The 16,065-nt window shown below is 40.3% G+C and overlaps 1 protein-coding gene across 1 annotated transcript; it reads left to right on the forward strand.

The window, feature by feature from the left end:
- On the forward strand, positions 9,717 to 10,377 carry LOC109831129. Its single transcript, XM_020398468.1, has 3 exons — positions 9,717 to 9,990; positions 10,087 to 10,140; positions 10,190 to 10,377. Exons 1-3 carry the CDS (start codon positions 9,717 to 9,719, stop codon positions 10,375 to 10,377), a joined length of 516 nt encoding a protein of 171 aa, XP_020254057.1.

Here is a 16,065-nt window from a genome sequence, read left to right on the forward strand (position 1 = left end):
AGTCTTTTGCTATCTTCGGGGTTGTTGTTGCGACATATGATTAACATCAACAACTGCTACAGGTATCTTCCCCTTACCACAGGAGACGATGCTTCAGTTCGGAGGGTTAGCTGTCGGTAGGCTTCTTTCAGCTTTCTTCCTTCTGAGGAAGCGTTTGGCCCGCTCTTCGCACACCTTCAACTCTTTCCAGGTATTGGATGGTGCTACTCCAATAACTTTCAACACGTCCAAAGAGAGGTTGTTGTGATAGGTTTAGAGGATGAAGTCCTCTATGATCGGATCTCGGCAGTTCATCACCTTATTTCGGAAGCGCTTGACAAATTAGTCGACCGTCTCGTCGTATTCCTGTTTCTCATCGAAGAGTGTTCTTATTGATACATCGGCGTCATCCTTGAACAAATTGCTGAGGAACAGGTTATCCATGTCATCCTAGCTGTTGATGCTCCCCGGTTTGAGACGGTGGTACCAATCGAAGGTAGGCCCATGAAGGATTCTAACGAATGACCGAACCATCAGAGCTTCATTATCAGAGATCATGCCCAAGTAGGACTTGAAGTATATCAGATGCTGAGTGGGCGAGCTCTTCCCGTCAAACGGCATGAAGTTGATCAGGTTGAATTTCACCGGACACGGGATCGAATCCCACTTTCTTGGGTAAGGACATCGAATACTAGTCCTCTGCACCTCTTTCCTACACATCAGAGCGTTGATTTTTCTCTCGAGGTCCTTTATTTTCTCATCATCACTTGTATCGTGCTTTGGATGATTTCTGAGAGGAATAACGGGACCACCCCCAGTGTTATCATCATTGGTGGGACTACCCCCAGCATCGTTATTCTCAGTAGGGCCTCCCCCACCGTTATGGTCAACGGGAGGGTTATCAGCATCAAGATGTTCGTCCATGTCTGAATCGCTGCCTGCTTGGTTAGCAATGTTGCGACGGCTGGATTCACTAGGTTGATTGGATAGAGCCCTAATCTGTTGGTCATGCTCTTCCTTCATCCGCATCATGGCCATTTCCAATTCGATTTTGAATGCTTCTTCTGCTTGGCTAGTGCATCCTTAACCATTTTGGCTACTTCCTTAGTGTTATTCATAAACACTTCACGGGATTGTCCTGGACAGGATACCGTTTTATCAGAAGCGACTGCGGAGTTAGCATTTAATGCTTCGTCATCCGAGGATAATCCTCTCTTCATTCTTTGATAATCCCTACGTCTAGTAGTTCCTGCGCGTAGCTGAGTTAGACAATACGATACGAGGGGGTCAGAACTAAAAGGTCGAGCCGACTTTCCTTTATCAGCCATGTTAATTATGACTTCTGGAAGTTCGTCATCTTGAACGGATGATCGTTTCTTGCGAAAATGCATTGGCTTGGACTTAGTCATTCCGTTAGAGATCCTCTCAAATACTAAGACCCTCCGTGGAGCGGTCTTAGGGCAGCTACATGTTGATAACACTGCCCTGATTATTTTGGTACTCGGCCAATGAAAGTCCATCTTCCGGGAATCTCTCTTTCGAGGTTTGTTCGTACCCCCAGCCTAATAGTACAACTCATTGGCATAATGACTAGAGCAATCTATCGTGTGTTGCCACGACTTCTAAGGTATAACATCGTCGTTTGACGAACACGTTTCCTTCTGAGGACTTGTTGCCTTGATAGCATTCTCAAGAGTCAGACGTTTGGAGCCATGCTTTCGTGAGCGCGGGACCTTAACGGGCTCCTAGATACTAACTTGAAGTTCGAGGCGATCAGTTACAGGAGTTTTCTTATTATAGAAAGGCTCTGACTTGTTGTGAGGGCGTGTGTGACCCCCAGCTCGAGTAGTTTCTCGGGGTTCAGTCATCGGACCCAAGCGCTCTTTGATCAAAACTTTGCCTCGATCCTTGTGCAAAGGACCCAGACGATCCGCCATTGGCTTCTTGCTTTTGAATAAGTCTACACTGCCATAAGGCTTCACTGGAAGTATTAGATCAATAAGAGCAGGAGCGAAACTCGACGGAATGAGAAAAATGGGTGTAGAGTGTCTCCTGTCTCGGCCCTGGCGCGGGTTAGACCATGGTGACCCACAGCTGGGAAGGTCATACTTGAGTGACCTGTGACTTGGAAGGCTTCAGATCCATGTAAGTGCCGTCCGCGCTTGGTAGGGTCCAGTTACTTAATGGCCTGTGTGCTGGGAGTGGTTCATGTACATGAGACGCCTGCCGGCTAGGTAGGTTCAGTACTTTGATAATCCCGTGGCTTAGAGGGTTCAGAACCTTGTGACGCTTAGCTACGCTGTGGAGGGTCATGACTTGAGTTGACCTCAGCTGGATGTGAGGGTTTAGATCTTCGAGTGGCCGTGCGGCTTGGGATTGGTGTTCAGATTTGTTGAACGATCCCTGCCGTCTTGGAGAGTCAGACTTGAGTGACCCGCGGCTGGGCGGGTCATCTGGGTATGACTAGCGTTTTTTTATCTTTTTGGCCGCTGTTTTATGCTTTGGCCTCCAAGTTTAATACAGTCTTGGTTGTTTCTTTGCTATGTCCTTTTTCTACATCTTTTGTGCCTTTGGCACAAGAATTCGCGCATACGCAAGCATTTTGTGGTGCTTCTGGATTCGCTCCTCAAGAGTTGAACGGATCCTTTTGACTTGGATCCATTCACTTGTTGATGATTTGGAGGAGGGGTCGTTTGCTCACTATTGGAGTGCTTGATATTCCTTGAATTTTATATCCCTCCTGTAACAGATCCCGTCCGCTGGCTCCAAAGCCTTAGCAAGTTGGTGCGCGAGGCGTTGACGTTTCCGTTGACGTGCCCTCTTTGATAGGATTAGTGCGGATCTAGCAGCTATCTCCTTGATTGATGAGGAGTCCAGATCTACAGATCCGACCTCGTTGGAGGCCGGAGGGGCATTGCAAGGCGTGATTGCAGCAGTAACGGGGGCATTTATCTTCCTACGCTTGCGAGTGGAGGAGGATCTGTAGGAGGAGGACGGTAGATACTCCTCGAACTTCTATTGGACGAACTCGTACTTGACCTCTTCTTTAACTGGTAACTGGATCCATGGTTGCGACACGACAGCTTCGACAGTGAAGCTGTTGGCTCCCACTGTGGTTGCTAGCGAGTTTAGGTCAAAAGTTGATTTCAGTGCTTTGAATCTATTACAACTTTAATCATTACAATAAACTCGAATAAAAAGTTAATCTTTTTATAAGATCTCCTTACACAATAAAAATAAAAATTACAACTTTCTTAAACAACACACAACAAATGTTTATCACCTGTTATTTGTGTGAGATCTTTGCCTGTGCCGGGGACGTTGATATCCGTGGACCGTCACGGATAAGATCCATTGTTGAAAAATTGACAGAGCTCCTACTTCACCAAGGAAGTATTCGCTTGAAGTACTGAAATCGACCAAGCGAAATTAGTAGCTCTTCTCGAGATTAAGACTAAGACTAATCTTAAAGAACGGACGAGGAGAATACGGGTTCAGATCCTTCGAAAGCCTTCCTATTTATGCTGAAGTTCACCTGGATCTGACTTACCTTCGCTGTAAATTCGTGCTCTTTTGACTCCTGAATCTAGAAGCATCTCACCCTCTTGATAATAATTTGCCCCTTGAGAAAGAAGGCCTGAGCCTTATATTTATAGGGCACAGGATGGAAGTATTTGGATAAGAATGAATGATTTGACCCTTTCTTCAGTTAATAACGGCCTAACCCCGTTTAGAGATGATATCCGATCAGTTGAGATGCTCTGGAACAAACAAATCCCGAGAAATATCAAGAAACACGTAAAAAACACATTTCGGGTAGTTATGAGTATGCGGCAGGTCGACGTGACCAGCACCTGTGCGGGTCACCTTGGGGTGACCTGCACTTGTGCGGGTCACTTTGACGCACCTTCGCTATTTTGGTCTTAACTTTCTCGTCCGACCTCGGATTGAGCTGGTTTAAGATATGTTGGAAAGCTAACCAAGAGACCTACAACTTTCATATTTTGAAATTTTAAGATTCAAGGCAAGTTAGGGTCTAAATCTTAATTCTTTCTAGGTCACCTGCAAGTGTACGGGTCACTCTGGAGTGACTCGCAAGTGTGCGGGTCACTTTGAGGCACCTTCGGTATTTTGGTCTTAACTCTCACGTCTGACCTTGGATTGAGCTTGTTTAAGATACGTTGGAATTATGATGAAGATACTTACAAGTTTTATGTTTTGAACATTTTCAGATTCAAAGTAGGTCAGGGTCTAAATCTCAATTTTTTCGAGGTAAACTGCAAGTGTACGGGTCACTCTGGAGTGACCCGCAAGTGTGCAGGTCACTTTGAGGCATCTTCGGTATTTTGGTCTTAACTCTCTCGTCTGTCCTCAGATTAATCTGATTCAAGTTGCATTGGAAAGTTAATGAATAGTCCTGCAACTTTTATGTTTTGATCTTTTTAAGATTAGAAGCAGGTCAGGGTCTAAATCTCAATTCTTTTGAGGTGACCCACAAGCGTGCGGGTCACTCTGCAGTGACCCGCACTCACTTGTAATGCCTTCGGTATTATTGTCTTAACTCTCTCGTACGACCTTAGATTGAGTTGATTCAAGATGCATTAGAAATATGGAGAGTAGACCTACAACTTTTATCTTTTGTGTTTCCTCAAATTCAAGTCGTAGCATGGTCAAAATGCCTCTTATTCTTGCAGGCCACATTGAGGTGTTCGACACTTTCTGACTTCTACGGACTTGTATTGCGTAGTTCGTCATTCCGTTGACTTGTACACTCTAATGACTCACTTTGTATATTCGTTAGCTTCCACGGGGCTAGATAATCCTTTCCCAGCTTGAATGATGACGCTTATCGTCTGTATTTTGCCTCGAGCTGCGTATAAGAACCCATAGGTAATTTTTGACGCCTACAACTCCATCCACATTATGTACATTTCTTGGTCTACGTTATTCCGGGGTTCGACCTCCGCAACGAACATTATTTGCCTCACCAATTTGTTTTCTTTTTGCATATACGCCATTCATCTTGTATACATTTGTAAATTTGGTATTTAATAAATTCATTTAGGTTTACATTTTAATTTAAACTATATCATTATCTTCATACTATGTATATCCAATAAGAATTCATCAATTTATCAACTTACTCTTACTTAATGGATTAGTTTGAATTTCAATGGTATTTTTTGTCTACCAAAAGATTTTCCCAAAATCGTGCTTTTAAAGAGAGTATGATTTATGTAGGAAAACTAATGCTGGTGATCAAGATCTCTACATATCACTTGCTAGGAGACTTGTTTGTACTAACGAGTTAGATCTTATTCGTCTCAATAGAGACCTTTGAATTAAGTTGTGGACTCTTTTATTTTAATCGAATGGTGGAATTATATGCATTTTGGACAAAAGTAAAAAGTTGTAATGAATCTCAATCTTACTGTTAATATTGTTCTTGCTTGTAATGAATTGGTTATTATTTTTACATTAAAGTTTGGATAGTTCGTAAAACTGGCAATTATTATTTTTAGATTACAGTTTGGATAGTTTGTAAAATTTGTAGTTCATCATTTCTTGATTTGTCATACTTAAATGAGCAAGTAAAAAACACCCCCTAATTAGGGGGCGATTTGTGAAATTTTTTTTAACCATCCCCGTTAATATTTGATATATAGCCATCAGCATAACTTAAAGTTGAAACCTGTTTCCTCTACTATATAAGCGTAGGTATAGGTTATAACTAGCACCGTCCATTTTGATCTATAAGCATTAGTATAAGCTTAAACAACAAACTGTCACTATAGCTAAACCGTCCCCTTTGCTATAAACACTACAGTTTACAAATTGTCGCGCTAAAGTCACAAACCATTACCTTAGATCAAAGGCCACGGCGGCAATTGTATCGGATGTAGAACTATTCCCATAGATGTATGGAGACGGTTTAGCAGTCTAGAGTGACGGTTCCAAACCATCCCCATGAACCTAAGGGGTTATTTGGTTCACCTATTTTATGGAAATGTTTTGAGAAAACACCTGACAATGGTGTTATCGTAAATAATAAATTACTATAGATTTTCATAAAGTATGTTTGGTTCAACATTGAATTTACATAAAAGTTTTCTGTAAATTACAAATTTAAAATTATTTTCCACTAAAAATGTGCGGAAATTGCATGGAATCTGACATATAGATTAAAAAATTAATTAAGTACACCAGCACCATTCCCATGTGATTTCTCATGCGCATTGTTAGTAAGCTATTTTCTGTAAAGTGATATCCAGCCAAACAAAAGAAAAAGAAAACAATATATTTTCTATATAGTTAGTAAATTTTTCATACTTTGAAGCAAACAAAGAAATAGCAAAAAAACAAGAAATATGTTACTCTTTGAGTTCTATAAATTTTTCCTACAAATTTTATAGAAATACAAGGAAATATTTTGGGTGTTTTTCATTTCCTATAATTTATAGAAATTGAACCAAACAGCCCCTAAAATGCGGTAGTGGGCTGATGCCTTATCCTAATTTGGCCACTCTCTGGATACGATTTGCTACTTCTTTCATCCTCAAGATCTACCTTGTGACGTCCACACCTCATCTAGTCGGATTGTATAGGAACATCATACATTGGTCATCACTAACTTTTGTTTTGTATTGTATGGGAACATCATACATTGGTCGTCGCTAACTTTGGTTTTGTATTTCTTTTCTATCCTGTTCTAGGAGCTTGTGTGGCTCATCTTTTGGTTTTTATTTGTAAAGTAGAGATATGCCTCACTTCTTTTGGTTCTAGGAGCTTGTGTGGCTCATCTTTTGGTTTTTATTTGTAAAGTAGAGATATGCCTCACTTCTTTTGACGCACTTCTGATTTTCTCTGAGTTATACACGCGAAGAGGGACTTCTGATGTACTTTCTTCTTATGTGGTTTATGAAAGGCTAACGTTTATATAAAAAATAAAAAAAAACTAGCTCAATCATACATCCACACCCAATCTTCTACCAAAGTTAAAAAAGAACATTAGAAATCACTCCTTCATATAGTACAAAAATTCTAAAAATAAAGCTTTTTGTCCTGTATCTTACTCTTTTCCCTGCAGTTAACAATGTACCATGGCAAGACACAATCTGGGAGAATTTGAGTTATCTAGTAAACACGTAAAATATGATTATCTTAATGTGTTTCAAGCATGAATTATGGGTTTTTGATGCATATTTCGTGTTTAGATCGAGAATACTTCTCTGGTTTATGTTCTTATATGTAGGTATTGGCTCAATATTAAAAGATTCGATGATCGTTGGAAGTTAAATAAGAGTTTGAAGCAACAACGAGATTTAGAATGCATGGCTCGAGAAGGAAATGAATGCACGAGTATGAAGAACTGGAATTTCGACCATGATGCAGTTTGAATCCGGAAAAACTCAAAAGATAAAAGTTGTATATCTCTTCAACAGTTTATCATCGCAACTTAAATTACCTAATTCTGAGGTTGGATGAAGAAGTTATAGCCAAAATACCAAAGACAATACGGACAAGCACAAAATGAGCAAGACAGATTCCACCACACCCTAGTGTGGTGCGCACCACACCCGTGGTTCGGGATTTATCTTTTTCTGCGTTTTTTGGGGACTTATAAATATGTATTTTAGCTTAGGGTTTAAGGACTTTTGGTTTTGTTCTCTTAGCCGTCAATTAGTATCTATTTTTTAGAGTCCAAGTATTGAAGGAAGACAAACTTCTTGTACAAGATTGAACTGTAAGTCTATATTTTGAAGATTTAATTGAAAGACGGGTTATTTCTTTTCTCTCTTTTATTAATTTCTTCTTATGATTGATTTGCATATTTATTTGATGTATTCTCTTATCCCAATCATGTGTGAGTAGATTTTTTGTTTAGGATTGGGAAAGAACCCAACTTTTTGGTTATTGATGACGAATTAATATAGGTTCTTAGTAAAAGTTTAAATATTTAAACTTAATTTCTTGTGTTTTAACTTTGTTGATTCGCTTGATTACCGTATTAGCAATCATAGGTAATTAATTGAAGGACTGAAAGGTAAAAATTAATACCGGACCTCTAGAAATTAAGCAGGGATTTCGAACCACGCAAGTAGGCTAGATTCATTGAGGATTTGATTTGGATTAGCATAAAGCTTAATGAGTTTAATTTAATCTTGATTCCATGAAAGTAGGTTAATTGAGATTAATTAGGCACGATCTTTAGATCTTGAAAGAGGCTTTAGATTAATTTAGGCTAATTCACCCTTTCTAGTTTAAACCAACACCGAGAATTGAAATAATTCATTATTGAGCATCGAAGTTGTGGTAAAAACCCAATCTTAGCTCTTCATTATATTGAATTCTATTGTTTATTTTATTTCTTGCTTAGCTGTTTAATTTATTTCAATTGTTTAATCTCGCAATTTTAATCTCTTCTATTTTACTCATCGATTTAGCTAGTTGAAAATATGAAAATTTGGTAATTAACCCTTAGTCCCTGTAGGATCGACCTTAATATCTACAACGAGTCCGTGTGCTTGCGGATTTGCCTATCAAGTTTTTGGCGTCGTTGTTGTGGACTACATTGTTAATATTGAGTACTTATGTTATTAAGCTAGACTAGATTTTTTTTATATTAATTTTGCAACTCACTTTCTTTTATGCAAGGTCATCAAACGTAAGTACACGATGAAAACAATCCTGAACTATCGGTGACTCTTGCAAACATAAGAAGGTATATAAGGGAGCAAAAGAACATAGAACAAGCTATGATGGGTGATCAGAATCAGATTCTTAAGAATTTTGCTGCCCCAAATGCTCAAGGCACGCACTCGAGTATTACAAGGCTTGAGTATTAATTCTGTGGTGTCTACTTCAATTGCATGTGAGATATGTGGTTATGTGGGTCATTCTGAACTTGAATGTCAATTAGCAAACCCCCCATCCTTTGATACTTTTGGTAACGTATAGATTAACTATGTTAATAACTTTAATCAGAAGGGAGACCCATTCTCCAACACTTATAATTTTGGGTGGAGGAATCATCCTAATTTATCTTATAGAAACCCACTTGGAAATCCCACATCTAATTTTTGTCCTTCTGGTTTTCGTGCTTCTCAGTCCTATCTACCTTCTCAAAGGTTTAATTTGGAAAATATGATGGAAATGTTTGTGACGACTCAATCGAGATTGAATGAAGAGTTTAAGCAATAACAACAAACCACGAATGAGGTAGTAAAACAATTAGCCTCTAAGATGGATTTCCTAGATACACATAACAAGATGTTGGAGACACAAATGATCCAATTGCCACAAAATGCTAGTTCTTCCTCTAGGCCTTCAGGCATGCTACCTGGACAACCCGAGATGAATCCTAGCGGTCATGTGAATTCTATAACCCTTAGGAGTGGAAAACAATATGAGGGACCTAAGATGAAGGAAAATGATGGGGTAGATGGTCGTCATGAAGAAAAAAGTGAAAATGTGATAGATATGGATAATGAGACCCAAACGTAGGAAGAAGAAAAAATTGAGAAATATGTGTCTCCCGCTCCTTACAAGCCTCCTCTACCCTTTCCCCAAAGGTTAGCTAAGGCTAAGTTAGAAAGCAGTTCGGAAATTTTTTGTAGATTTTGAAAAAGTTACACATCAATATCCCGTTCACTGAGGCTATTTCTCAAATGCCTTCTTATGCTAAGTTCTTAAAAGAAATCCTATCTAATAAAAGGAAGTTGGAAGAATACGAGACTATGGCCCTTACTGAGGAGTGTAGTGCTATCATCCAAAATAAGTTGTCTCCTAAACTTAAAGATCCAGGTTCATTTTCTATTACTTGTGTTATTGGTAATGCCTCTATTAACCGTGCTTTGTGTGAATTAGGTACAAGCGTAAGTTTGATGCCAATGTCTATTTGTAAGAAGCTTGGCATAGGTAATTTGAAGCCAACCATGATATCACTCCAATTGGCTGATCGATTAGTAAAATATCCGATAGGTATACTTGAAGATGTACCTATCCAGGTCGGTAAGTTCTTTATCCCGGTTGATTTCATTATTTTGGAAATAGAAGAAGATTCTATCATTCCAATTATATTGGTAAGACCCTTCCTTACTACTGCAGGTGCTATAATCGATGTTAAAAATGGAAGGTTCTCCCTAAATATTGGAGGAGACGGTAGAATTTGATTTAAGCAATGCTTTGAAACTTCCTTTAACTGATAAAGTTTGTTACACGGTCAATATGATTGACAAGTGTGCACATGAGAAACTTGCAAACCATTACTCAGTTGATTCACTTGAGAAATGTTTGGTAAGTGACGGTTTAGTAAATGATGAAGACCCTGAGGTAGCTGCGTATGCTCAATCCTTAGAATCAACATCAACTGCTCCACTTCGAAATGCAAAGCTTTAAAGATTTATGCTAGAGCCAAAAAGTTCTACTTGTGAAGAATAAAGCACCAAAGGTAGAATTAAAACCCCTCCCTTCCTCTTTAAGGTATGAATTTCTTGGTCCAAACTGTACTTATCATGTAATTTGTTTGCGTTGAAAGTTGGTTTATTTATGGAACTCATTACAACTTTAATCGTTTACAACGAATTCAAAAGATGAGTCTTTATATAAGATCTCTCTACACAAAAGAAATAGAAAAATTACAACTCTCTTCAAACACACGCAATGGACATTTATCATCCGCTGTTTGTATGGGATCTTTGCCTGTGCCGAGGTTTATGCATGGACCATCACGGATCAGATCCGGTTGATTGGAATAAAAGATCAATGCTCATGCTTCACAAAGGAAACAATCACAAAAGTGATAATCTCAACCAAGTAAGATTACGACTCTTCTTAAGATCAGTACAAATTCTGATCTCGAGGAATGGTAGAACGGGCCTCAGATCTCTCGAAACGCTCCTTCTTTATGCCGGAGTTCACCAAGATCTCTCTAGCCTCTCTCAAATTTATCAGAACCTCACCCTAGCTCCTCTGAAATTTATGGTTCCCTTCAGATCTGCCTTTATGAGGGTGCTAGGGGTGTATTTATAGATTTTAAATGCCGTGTTTGTGGATATGATAGAAGAACAACCGTTATAATCCATTTGGGTGAGTTTTTAGTTGTGTAACAGCTTCCACTCGTTTAAAAATAACCCCACATGTTTATGGATGACCATAAGGAGTTCTAGAAGCAAATTTTATCAGAAAACACGTCAGGAGCTGACCTGGGCACGAGTCACTTCAAAGTGACTCGGAATTTTGGAGTCACTTTGAGGTGACTCGGATTATCCGAGACAGTTTATACTATCTTCAGTATTTTGACTTTAACTCTCTCGTCCGACCTTAGAATGAGATGATTTATATTGTGTTGGAAAGATGGATAAGAGACCTACAACATTTATCTTTTGATCTTTTATAAATTCGAAGCGAATCATGGTCGAAATTTTAATTCTTCTCAAACCATGAATTCTAAATCTCGTTATTGCATCCTCGCTTCGTATTTTCACGTGTTTCTTCCGCTTTGTGCGCTTCTTCACCTTGCACGTTCCTTTGCTTCCTTTTGGCATGGAATGATCATCTTCGACTTAGATAATCCTCTCTAACTTGGATAATGATGTTCATCATCTTCTCTTTGTCTCAAGCTGCATGCGAAAACCCATAGGCAATTTTTGACGCCTACAGATACCCCCTCCAAAATGTTTCAATCTCATTCTTTTATAGAGGAGGCTGGAATACTTTGGATATGATGAACCTAACTTTTAATTCTTTGATTTCTTCAGCTTTTATCCTATTCAGTATTTTTGTCGAATAGTCTAAAATTCTTCCTGTGCTGTGTTTATTGTCTGACCGTTGTCAAAATCTTAAACTAAAAACTAGTGTGTTGGTTTCTGAATTAGCTCATATTATTGAATTGACATTGAACTGATCATCTATGTCGAGAATTCGTATCTGAATCACGATTGAACTCCCAGGGATTATCCTTTGACCTGGAATTTTTTCTGAGCCTTATTTCGGCAAATCTATCGCTGCGTTGATCGGCATTGACCTTCATTGTAGCATGTTGTCTGGCGCTAATGTAGTTTATACTCGTACGTTTACTAGATTCTACATAGTTTAACCCCAATCGGTGTTGTAACGTGTGGCAGGCCCAAGTGTAGAGGTTGCAGGACCAACCATTGATGCTGGTTCATCTGTAGGTATGGATCTTACCCTTACGTCCCGCTAGTTATTTGCTTAACCATAGGGGAGTTTCGGTTGTAGGACTAGCTATTGGAGCTGATACAGCTACCATTGCAAATGCTTTAAAGGTTCCTCCTGAAGACTTCGGCTAGAATTGATGTTGTCCTGGGTGCTTAAGTCACGAGACCAACTGATGAAGCTGGTGCGTCAGTGAGTATCGTACTTATAGGATTTTTGGCAAACCCTCAACCATTAACGGATTTGAGAAGTCTCTACCGACTACTGTTTGAGTTGGGCTAGTATGCGGATTGTCTAAGTCCGTTCCGTATGTAATATTATGCTAAAAGAGTTAACTTTCTTAGACTTAGTGCTATGATATTTAATACATAGACTTTGCCATTGTTATGTGAATAGGCTGCCCGACAACGCGTGTTGGATGTAGGTGAACAATCCTTCGATCTCGGATTGTCCTTAAGAATGTTATGTTTAATATTCTCTAGGAACTTCATGTTGGAAATAAAGGAAGCAGTTTACCCTCATATACCCGTTGGAGGTTAGGGAAATAGTTTATACTCGTATACCCATTGGAGTATGGGAGCAGTTTAACCTCATATACCTATTGGAGGATTTCGTTCTCATTTAGCTTATTTTGCCGTCATGATACCGGTGTCAACCAAGGCTTGAATGCTATTTTTTAGAGTAATACAAGCCATGGTGGGGTGATGTACCCTCCTGTGATTTGCACAGTACTTCGGATCAGAAATCTTGTTTGCTTCCTCCTGATTTGTAATTGGTAGTAGCTTGATTTTGTTGTTGGCGAGCATGTACTTTAAGATGGCTAGAACTTTATCATCTTTGAAAGAATACTCCTCCTAAAACTTCAAATTAAGAGTCCTTATTACTTCAAAGGTTGCTATTCATGAATGCCGACAGCAGTTGGACGTGTTTTAGCCGTCGGTTGGCCTCTTTTGGCTTTCTTCCTTTTGAGAAAGCGTTCGGCTTGTTCACCATGCAGTTTTAACTCTTTCTAAGTTTTGAATGGTACAACCCCTAAGGCTTCCAGGACATCGATGGAAAGAATATTGTGGCATGTCTGCAAGATGAACTCCTCTGTGACAGGATCCCTACAATTCATTACCTTGTTGCGGAAGCGTTTGACAAAACTATCAACTGACTCACCGTCCTTCTGCTTCTCATCCAAAAGATCTCCGATCGACACTTTGGTGTCATTATTGAAGAGATTGTTAAGGAACGAGCTTTCCATGTCGTCCCAGCAGTTGATGCTCCCCGGCTTGAGACGTCGATACCAATCGAAGGCCGCCCCACGAAGGGTGCCCATGAATGACCGAATAATCAGAGGTTCATTCCCAGAGATCACTCCTGGGTGAGACATGAAATAAATTAGGTGCCGAGTGGGTGAACCTTTCCCGTCAAACGACGTGAAGTTAATTAGATTAAACTTCAATGGGTACGAGATTGAATCCCACTTCTTGAGCCGATAGCAAGTCGTTGACCTTATCTTCCAGCTCCTGCATTATCTTGTTGTCCTCGCCCACATCTTTCTTTGGAGGATGTTGAGAAAGATCAACTGAACCACCCCCAGCGATATTGAGGGGTGCAATTGAACCAGCCCTAGTGTTACTGAGGGATGCGATTGGGCCACGACTAATATTTTTGAGGGGTGTGTTGGCTATGATGACTTCATCTACTTCTAGATCATTGTCAACTGTGATGTTTTGAGTGTGGCGACTGGATTCAACCCACTGACTGGACTCAGGTGGTGGTTGAAGTCGTTGAGCCTGTAACTTTCTCATCTGCTGCATGGTCAACTCCATCTCTATTTTTATTTTAGCTCTGAGTTCCTCTCGCTATCGAACTAAAGCCTCTTGCAGCATTTGAGCCACTAGGTTAGGAGTAATAGTGAACGACTCCCTTGCTTCCCTCATGCTGGACATTGTATCATTGGAGGCTATTGCGGAGCAAGTATCCGACAGTTCATCTTTCGAAGATAGTCCTCCGTGCATCCTTAGGTAATACCTATATCTAATAGCTTCTAGCTGGAACTGAGATATTTGTTGGGCTATCCCTAAATTCACTTTTCTTCCGAGAGAAAAGTCGGGATTAGAGCCGTTTGAAGCAATCGCAGACTTTTTCCTTTGTCAACCATGTTGATGATAACTTCAGGGAATTTATCATCTTGGACAGCAGATTTTCTCTCGTGGAAACGTCTTAGCTTAGGTTTCGATGCTTTGGTGGTAAGTTTCTCGAACATCGAGACTCTTTGTGAAATGGTCTTGGGGCAGTTATATTTTAATAATAATACCCTGACAAGCCTCTCACATAGACAGTGAGAGCTAGTTTCTCAGACATCCTCCTTTTGGGATTTGTTCACACCCCCAGCCTGATGGTGCAGCTCACTGGAGCAATCCATCACTTGTTATTGTGATACCCCAAGTATAATGTTGTCTTTTGACGGACACTTCTTCTGTTAGGGAAGAAGAACCTTGTTGACATTCCTGGGATGATTTGCTGTCACTTTTGAATGATCAAATGTTGTATCAGGAGTCACATATTTAGAACCATCCCCTTATGAGTGTGAGGTCTTAACGGGCTCCTGGGCTTCAAAACGAACCCCCATGCGATTGATGCCAGGAGTCCTCTTGTGCACGGCACATGTACATGTACAATGAGGTGCCCCAGTTTGTTTGGTGGTGGCGGGACACCTTTGAGCGGTCTTTGGCTTGACGGGAGTATTTGTACGACCCCTAGCTTGAGGAACTACTCAGGTTTTGTTCACTGGAGCTTTGCCTCGATCTTTGTGTGAAGAACTAAGACGGTCCGCCATCATAACCTTGAATTTTGATAGGTCAACACTATCGTGAGACTTCTCCGGAGGTACGGGATCGACTAAAATATGAACAAGGCTTTACGAAAGTGGGGAAACGGCTATGGGAGGCGAATTAGGAGCGGTACACCTTGAGGTGACTTGGGCTTGGCGCGAGTCACCCTAAAGTGGCTCGGGACATCTGATCTTTTCAAGCGCTGTCGGAGTTGTTTTTTATGCTATTTTGAACTTTGGCCTCTAGACTTGGCGTGGTCTTAGTGGTTTTTTGTCTACCTCTTCTTTCTTCATGCCTTGTGCCTTTTGCAAAAGAGTGTGAGCATGTGCGACACGTGCACGGTGCCTTTGGATACGCTCCTTCTGGGTTAAACAATTCCTTATGACAAGGATCCATTCGTTCATCAATGACTTGGAGGATTTGTTAGCTACACACTGTTGAAGTGATTCGGTTGCTTGACGCCTCCTAGACTCCAAGTTTGCGTAATATCGAACCCCGTCGACTTGTTTCAATGCCTTTGTGATTTGACGAGCTTAGCATTAGCGCCACCACTAACGAGCCCTCTTAGTCAGAGTTGGCATACATTGATTGAACAACTCTTTAACTGGGGAGGAGTTAGGTGATCGAAGTCATTTGTATCCTTCATCGGCGAATACGCCTCCTTCAAATACGAGATCTTTCCGCACTTGCAGGGAGAGGAGGATTTTGATGAATACGTGAAGAAATATTCCTCGAACTTGGCTTCGTCGAACTCGTACTCGACCTCTGAATCCACCGAGATTTGATCTTCGATTATGGTACGAAAGCCTTGGTGATAAGGTTGTTAGCTCCCACTGTGGTCGCCAACGTGTTTGCATTGAAAGTTAGTTTATTCATTGAACTCATTACAACTTCAATCGTTTACAATGAATTCAAAAGATGAGTCTTTTTATAAGATCACTCTACACAAAAGAAATAGAAAAATTATAACTCTCTTCAAACACACGCGGAACACGTTTATCACCCACTGCTTGCATGGGATCTTTGCCTGCGTCGGGGTTTATCCATGGACCACCGCGGATGAGATCCGATTGATCGAAATAAAAGA

The sequence above is a fragment of the Asparagus officinalis genome, chromosome 2 (assembly GCF_001876935.1).
Source record: "Asparagus officinalis chromosome 2, Aspof.V1, whole genome shotgun sequence".
NCBI classification, from domain to species: Eukaryota; Viridiplantae; Streptophyta; class Magnoliopsida; order Asparagales; family Asparagaceae; genus Asparagus; species Asparagus officinalis.